The 8,138-nt window shown below is 47.9% G+C and overlaps 1 protein-coding gene across 1 annotated transcript; it reads right to left on the bottom strand.

Annotated features, from left to right (window-relative positions):
• Window positions 1-2,467: 2,467 nt before the first annotated feature.
• Window positions 2,468-5,334, bottom strand: LOC118558140. Its single transcript, XM_036128609.1, has 6 exons — window positions 5,167-5,334; window positions 4,223-4,397; window positions 3,846-4,141; window positions 3,571-3,746; window positions 3,238-3,486; window positions 2,468-3,157 (listed from the first exon to the last, which is right to left on the bottom strand). The coding sequence occupies exons 2-6, from the start codon at window positions 4,303-4,305 to the stop codon at window positions 2,468-2,470; spliced, it is 1,494 nt and encodes a 497-aa protein (XP_035984502.1). The 5' UTR covers window positions 4,306-4,397; window positions 5,167-5,334.
• Window positions 5,335-8,138: the final 2,804 nt, after the last annotated feature.

An 8,138-nucleotide genomic window follows, 5' to 3' on the forward strand; every position in this document is an offset into this window, starting at 1 on the left:
GAGGCACTCTCCCTGGGCTAAACTCTGACACCGCCCGCCCCCCCTCATTGCACCTGGTTCTCAACACTTAGAACTTTTTATTTAATTTTTATTTTTAATTATGTGCCCATGGTACAGCAGATCTCCATGAGGGGGCGCCCTCCTTGGATGTGTTGCCATTCTTTCGGTTTGTTTTTCAAGACGGGTTTGGGTATCTGTTTGCCCTATGTCCTGCGAATCACATTTGTGATCCGCAGCCATGCACCACAACCCACAGAGTGGAGAAATCGCTTTCATCTGTCAATCCATCCCATGTCTGGGCCGGGGCCGTGTTTACTTGGACTTTCACGGCTTATTTAGCCCTCCAGAACCCGGCACGCGCCGGGCCCGTAGGCAGAGCGAGATGGGGGGGGGGGGGGGCGTGGGAACCGGGCGGAGCGCTGGTCCTCCGTAGCCCCCCCAAGCCCTAGTCGATTGGCTCTCAGGCGGACAGCCGCACGGGGGCTCGACCGGAGGGTGAGAGAAAGGCGTGTTTCCCAAGCGCACCGCCAGCACGGGCCAGGAGGCCGGGACCGGGGGACGTGAGCCCGGTGGCGGAGGCTTGGTGCGGGACCACTAGGTCAGACTGTTCTGCTCGGTCTCGCTTCCGAGCGTGCGGCCCGCTACGGGGAATAAGCACAGTCGCGCGCAACCTCCGCTGCTGTCTGGAGTCGAGCCTGCAGGATTAAGGAACCAACCGCCGAAGCACTGATGCTGACGGAGGCCCTCTTATGGCAGGCCACGTTTGCAGATCGGTCTGGGTGAAAAAAGATGGGCCCTGGAAGTCCCCCTGACAAACTCCAGAGACTAAGTGTTAAAAGACTTAGAAATATTTTTCGTCATAGGTTACCGAAAACCTCGCTCCTACATATCTGCAGATGGGGTTTTTCCGCGTAAGGCCCCAAAATCCCTCCAGACCCTTGTATCTCCCTGAGCTACTCCAGTTGATTTCGGATCCACCCCATGCTGGAGGACTTAGAAAATATTTTTTCCCCAAAATTGTTCCCCTGGTAAAGTGCGGAAGGGCTACTCCAATTGATTTCGTATCCACCCCATGCTGGACTTCCAGGACAAGAGGGGCGCTTTCACGCGTCACTAGCCCAGCCAAGGCGCACTATTCTGGGGCACAGCTGCGTGACACAGACCCCCCCTATGCTGGAGGTGGGACACTTTTTTTTATTTTTTTTCGTTTACCATTAATATTATAATTATTACTATTAATTCCTTTTGTTAATTTTAGCTCTGGATCTCCTAACCTCCGCGTGCACCATGGATCTCCCCGCACCAGAAGCAGTCCGCTCTGGGTCTCCTAACCTCCGCGTGCACCACGGATCTCCCAGCTAAACCAGAGGCACCATGGAGCTCCACGCAGCGGCCTACTCTGGCTATATTAACCCAAAAACGCTGCATGCATGTCCGCGTGGCGCATTTCATATTAACCTGCAGATGGGGTTTTTCCGCGTAAGGCCCCAGAATCCCTCCAGACCCTTGTATCTCCCTGAGCTACTCCAGTTGATTTCGTATCCACCCCATGCTGGAGGACTTAGAAAATATTTTTTCCCCAAAATTGTTCCCCTGGTAAAGTGCGGAAGGGCTACTCCAATTGATTTCGTATCCACCCCATGCTGGACTTCCAGGACAAGAGGGGCGCTTTCACGCGTCACTAGCCCAGCCAAGGCGCACTATTCTGGGGCACAGCTGCGTGACACAGACCCCCCCTATGCTGGAGGTGGGACACTTTTTTATTTTTTTTCGTTTACCATTAATATAATTATTACAATTAATTCCTTTTGTTAATTTTAGCTCTGGATCTCCTAACCTCCGCGTGCACCATGGATCTCCCCGCACCAGAAGCAGTCCGCTCTGGGTCTCCTAACCTCCGCGTGCACCACGGATCTCCCAGCTAAACCAGAGGCACCATGGAGCTCCACGCAGCGGCCTACTCTGGCTATATTAACCCAAAAACGCTGCATGCATGTCCGCGTGGCGCATTTCATATTAACCTGCAGATGGGGTTTTTCCGCGTAAGGCCCCAGAATCCCTCCAGACCCTTGTATCTCCCTGAGCTACTCCAGTTGATTTCGTATCCACCCCATGCTGGAGGACTTAGAAAATATTTTTTCCCCAAAATTGTTCCCCTGGTATAGTGCGGAAGGGCTACTCCAATTGATTTCGTATCCACCCCATGCTGGACTTCCAGGACAAGAGGGGCGCTTTCACGCGTCACTAGCCCAGCCAAGGCGCACTATTCTGGGGCACAGCTGCGTGACACAGACCCCCTATGCTGGAGGTGGGACTTTATAAGTTTTATTTTTTTATTTTATTTGCCAGGAATAATGAATGGAGAAATGTCTTAAAGAACACAATTTGTTAAAGATAAATAATTGTTTTCACCCAAACTGTAGCAGAAAGGAAATACAGACACATCACCATTGATTTATTTATTTTATTATTTTTTTACTGTTTTTCTGGATCTCAGCACACGTGCACTTTGGCTGCGCCCTGGTTGTCTTTTTCTCAACGTGTAGGTAAACAATGGTCTCTTTCTTCTGGGTTGTTGGGTCCCTCTACGTGGTTCATATGAAGGGTCGCTCTCCGAAGTGTATTCAGAAGTTTGGTCAGACTCGCTCTCAGAAGTTTGGTCAGACTCGCTCTCAGAAGTTTGGTCAGACTCACTCTCAGAAGTTTGGTCAGACTCGCTCTCAGAAGTTTGGTCAGACTCGCTCTCAGAAGTTTGGTCAGACTCGCTCTCAGAAGTTTGGTCAGACTCGCTGTCAACAGTGTAGTCAACGTCGCTCTCAGAAGCGTGATCAGGGCTTGTTGATCCAGTGGCCTGACTGGATGTTGGTGAGGACGGCACAGCACCGGGCGAAGGACCGGCAGGCGGGGTGGGAGGCGCGCAGTCCGCTTCCTCCTCAACACCATCACCTGATGATTCTGACATGGAGAGGAGGGAAGGTTCGGCGGTGTCATGTACCGTCGTACGTGGTGGCTTGACGGCTGCCTCGAAATTCTGACGGATCCGAGCCAGCTCTGACGCGGTGCGGTGGAGCGCGTAGAATTTGTCTGCTGTCCGCGTGTCATGACACATGGTCTTTGAAATGTTGATCCGGTCACTTGGTGACAAAGTATTCCTTGCCTTGAAAAATACAGATGGTTCTTCAATATTATGCTTTTTATTTTAGGTTTATTACGTGGAAAAGTGATATAATTACTTACGTATGTGGCTATTGATGTTCGGAAGTCTGTGAATGTGGGACGCCCAGGAAAACCCATGTCACGCCAGGCGGCTTGCATCGGCACGATGAGTTTCTCGATTTTTGTGAAGTTTTCGGTGAAGAGAAGAAGGTCTGTGGGTGGGTTTAGTTTCTGTCTGATGATCATCCACTGCTCCACCCATGAGAATTCCTCTACAGTTAAGCAGAGCTGTGCGGGGCCAAACGCACGGTTGGTTTTGTGTTCCTTCACCTGTGGTGCAAAGGAGAGTGTGTGTTAATGGACATATTGGGACAAGACAGAGAGCGTTTGTCATTCCAATATTAGTAGACTTGCATTGATCACAAAGCCCGCTTGCCCGACTGTGGCTTCCTTCTGGGCTTCATCAACCTCGGAGACCGTCATATTCTTTAGAACACCGGTGCGGTGTCCATATAGGCTTGCTAGGTAAACACTGAGGTACCCAAAATATCTCCTGCGCGCCTCCGGGTTGGGGTCCTCAGACAGTTCATCTGAAGAAAAAAAATAAAAATAAAAAATAAATGGTTAGAACATGGATGTCAGTAACTCAGGTAAGTAATTTAATATAGTACAAATTTAATAAGTCTGACCAAGAAGTTCAGGGATGCGTCTCCTGGCCAGGACTTTGCAGAGGCGAAGTTGGTCCTTGGAGATGGTTCTGCTCAACTTATTTTTCTTTACACGTATCTGACGCATGACAACACGTGGACCCAGGCTTGCAATACACTCTGAGATAGCACGAATCACGGCAAACACTTCTCTTTTTGGAACCCTGGATGAGGAGGGAGGGGTGTCCCTGAAGTAGCCCAGGAACTGGGACAAATTCACCAGGTAGGTCTTCACTGTGTTCTCCGCTTTTCCACCATTCTGCAGATGCTCTGGCCACCTGCACAGAAATAAATAATTTGAATCTTTTTTTACATGGGGACATTTTATCTTAACTAAAAGGCATCACAGACATGCTTACTGGTATATCCTGGACATATTGGGAAGGAAAGTCCAATTCTGGAGGATTGGCTGGCCCTTGGTTATAAACGAAAGGAAAGCCATGATTCTACCCACTTTGGATCTTTGATTTTCGATCCTTTTCCTCAGACCACGGGAGCCTTTGAGGTGCTGCCAATATTCCGCGATGTATTCCACTGAAAAAAAAAACAAAAAAAGAAAAAAAGGTTTCATAATGAAGTTTGATTCTCAACACTTAGAAAATATTTTTTTTAAAGTTCGCGCAGACTTCCAGAAAGAACACCGGGGAATTTCGTTCATTAAAACCCAGACAGAGGGCCCTATATTCGGATACAAACGTTAAAAATCCCCCTTCTGCGTCTCTGGTTCCATAAACACTTAGAAATATTTTTTTAAAGTTCGCACAGACTTCCAGAAAGAACACCGGGGAATTTCGTTCATTAAAACTCAGACAGAGGGCCCTATATTCGGATACAAACGTTAAAAATCCCCCTTCTGCGTCTCTGGTTCCATAAACACTTACCAATATTTTTTTAAAGTTCGCACAGACTTCCAGAAAGAACACCGGGGAATTTCGTTCATTAAAACCCAGACAGAGGGCCCTATATTCGGATACAAACGTTAAAAATCCCCCTTCTGCGTCTCTGGTTCCATAAACACTTAGAAATATTTTTTTAAAGTTCGCGCAGACTTCCAGAAGGACAGGGGGGAGATCCCGCTGCTGTAGCCCCGACCCGAGGCACTGTCCTCGGATTACTCTCTGACAGCGCCCCCTCGTGTGCGCCTGGTTCTCAACACTTAGAATTTTTTTTTTTATATATATATATATATATATATATATATATATATATATATATATATATATATATATATATATATATATATATATATATATATATATATATATATATAGAAAAAAATACAGCAATCAGTGACATTACTTACAGATGCTTGGTGGGAATTTGGGGTACGCTTTCGCCAAACAGAGGGTGCTCCGGCGTTCCCCCTTTGACTTAGGTCTGTTGATGTGCTGCTGTTCTTCATCAGGAGAGAAAGATTCACTCCTCACCAGAGCATCAACGTCCACACTTGGAACCGGGGCTGTGGATGCCTTTTGGCAGTCCTGTTAAATAAAGGTTTAGTGCTAAGTTTTCTGGTTCTGCCGGTACAACCAGGCCTAAGCTATGGAGCTATCCTGCCCAGCACATGTGCTCTGATCCTGGGTAAAGGTCATCCGCATCTACCCGCTGGTTCTGCCGGTACAACCAGGCCTAAGCTATGGAGCTATCCTGCCCAGCACATGTGCTCTGATCCTGGGTAAAGGTCATCCGCATCTACCCGCTGGTTCTGCCGGTACAACCAGGCCTAAGCTATGGAGCTATCCTGCCCAGCACATGTGCTCTGGTCCTGGGTAAAGGTGCTGCTAGGTAATAAACATTTTACATACCTCTTCCAGTCGTTTGATTGTTTTTTTTGCCCTTTCAGCCCATCTGTGCTGGTACAGCAATTTCTTTCTTAGTTGCCCCAAGTCGGATGTAAGCTGCAGGTTATTTGCCTCAAGCTGTTTGCACGAGATGCAGGATGAAGGCGATGGTTCGTCATCAAGGGGTTCTGATTTTGGACATACCGATTTGCTTCCTCTCTTGCTATTGGGTCCATGTGTAAACATGAGACCATCGGAGGGCTCGGGTTTGTGGCGCTCAAAGCTCGCAGCATGTGCACCGTTACCTGGTACTTCAAATCGGTTATCACCTGGGCTTTCCTCTCCCCCTCCATCTCCGGGTGAGCTTGAGCAATATGCCTGTCCAGCCTTGTGCTAGCAAAACTGCAGCCCTCCACTGGACAGGGCATTTTTCTAATATTGACCCTCCCACTACTGTACTTGATCAATATTTCTCGCTCTTCTGAATTTTTAATGCCATGACTATTTCTTAGGTGCCTGCCTATATAGGTAAATTCAGAACGGCAGAGTGGGCAACAAACATTATGCTTTGGGGGCGCCATGTTGATATGAGAATCTGAAAAATAAGATAAGATAACACGAGCTGTGTTAATATCTCAAAGCCAGGAACAGAGCCCCATTTCCCAGCATGATGCATAAGAGCTTCACAACTTACCGTGTGAACAGTGGAGGGGAAAGAAGTCCGCTCTGGTCCTGGGCTGTTAAGTACTGCTCCTCAGTCATTCGTTGATTGGCATGTTAGGTACCTACAGCTGTCTTCTGCTCATGCAATCAAGAGTGCAGCAAGTGGCTGCAGGTGTACCAAGTAAAGCCTCCTGAGAACCAGGGGAAACACTGAGTCTCCACATCAGACCCTGCACCCACCCCTGCTACCAGCAACCAAGCCCGGGCACCAGCGCACACACACACACCCATGGACCATGGAGCGCCAACCTCCATAGACTTCACATCCAGCCTAATCCTACACCAAAATGTCAAAATCCGCTCTCCCTGATATTTTGCTGCAATGCTTGACAATCCATGGGATTTAAGATGTGATATTTGGGTAAAAGGGGCCAAATCGCCTAACCCTAATTAGGGTGACAGGTGAATTTTTGTACAAAGGGCAGCACTCGAGGGCCATTTTCAAAAATCAATTGTGGGCTAACCAAATGGCACAGGGACATTAGGGTGTAGTGCTATGAAAGCCCCATCCCTCGTCTCGCATCTGCCCAAAGTCCCATATTTTTAAAGCCAACCAGGACCCCCGCTACAGCCCCCCAAAAAAGTCAAAATTCACAAAAATCACAAATAAATGGTCCCCGATGGCTCAAAACTTTAGTTAGGGGTTGTAGTACCGTTAAACCGCCACTAGGTGGCATTGTGTACACTTGGCGGGACTATATATGGGACTATATTGTACATATTACCATATGTACAATAGGCAGGATTTTACATAGGCCAGTGGGCAGCATTTTAATATGGGCCAAAAGGCAGGATTATACATAGGCCAGTGGGCAGCATTTTAATATAGGCCAAAAGGCAGGATCATACATAGGCCAGTGGGCAGCATTTTAATATGGGCCAAAAGGCAGGATTATACATAGGCCAGTGGGCAGCATTTTAATATAGGCCAAAAGGCAGGATTATACATAGGCCAATGGGCAGCATTTTAATATAGGCCAAAAGGCAGGATTATACATGGGCCAGTTGGCAGCATTTAACATTATGTACAATCCGCAGTATACTGAATGGGACACTTGGCGGCATTGAGGTTAGAGGGTCACTTTGTTACAGGTGGCAGCACTTAACATATGTAAGGAGCATCGGAGCCCTATATATAGGGCCTAAAGGGTGCAGCAGAGTGGCTAACAACATGGGCTCCCACCCAGCAGGGTTCGAAACCAGCCTTAGCTAGTTTCTTTTTCTCAATTTTACAATTGTCAATGACGTCACAGATGACGTAGGAATAATTATCAATGGACCAATAGGAGGCTAAGGGGTGTGGCTAAGCAAATAACCGTTGCCATGGCAACCGGGGTACATTATATAATAGTTTTCCGGATATTTTGTGCAGACACATGATAGTCTGGTGGCTAGGAAGCCTGCCCCCCACCTGGGAGAGCGGGGTTCGATTCCCACTTGGGCTGCCAACTTTCTTTTTTTTTTAATCTACCTACCCAGGGACGAAGCATTTTAGGCCCGCAATTAGTTCCATGGAGCAGCAACTTGGACCTCCAGAGGGCCCCTTTGACCTCCAGAGAACCAGGGGGAACATGGAGATTATTTTACCCAGGGACGAAGCATTTTAGGCCCGCAATAAGTTCCATGGAGCAGCCGCTTGGACCTCCAGAGAACCAGGGGGAACATGGAGAGATTATTGTACCCAGGAAAAGAACACTGTAGGCCTGCATACACTTCCACGGAGAAGCCCCTATTAGTTGATTTTATCCTCCAGAGAAACAGAGGAGGAAAT

The sequence above is a fragment of the Fundulus heteroclitus genome, unplaced genomic scaffold (genome assembly GCF_011125445.2).
Source record: "Fundulus heteroclitus isolate FHET01 unplaced genomic scaffold, MU-UCD_Fhet_4.1 scaffold_103, whole genome shotgun sequence".
Lineage (NCBI taxonomy): Eukaryota > Metazoa > Chordata > Actinopteri > Cyprinodontiformes > Fundulidae > Fundulus > Fundulus heteroclitus.

What these genes read in the sequence shown, in the direction of transcription:
- LOC118558140 (XM_036128609.1), bottom strand. Translation starts at nt 4,305, where the DNA reads ATGGCTTTCCTTTCGTTTATAACCAAGGGCCAGCCAATCCTCCAGAAT. An exon ending in AATATGTCCAGGATATACCA is followed by an intron (nt 4,142 to 4,222) that starts GTAAGCATGTCT and finishes ATTTCTGTGCAG; the next exon opens with GTGGCCAGAGCATCTGCAGA. An exon ending in AAGCGGGCTTTGTGATCAAT is followed by an intron (nt 3,487 to 3,570) that starts GCAAGTCTACTA and finishes TTTGCACCACAG; the next exon opens with GTGAAGGAACACAAAACCAA.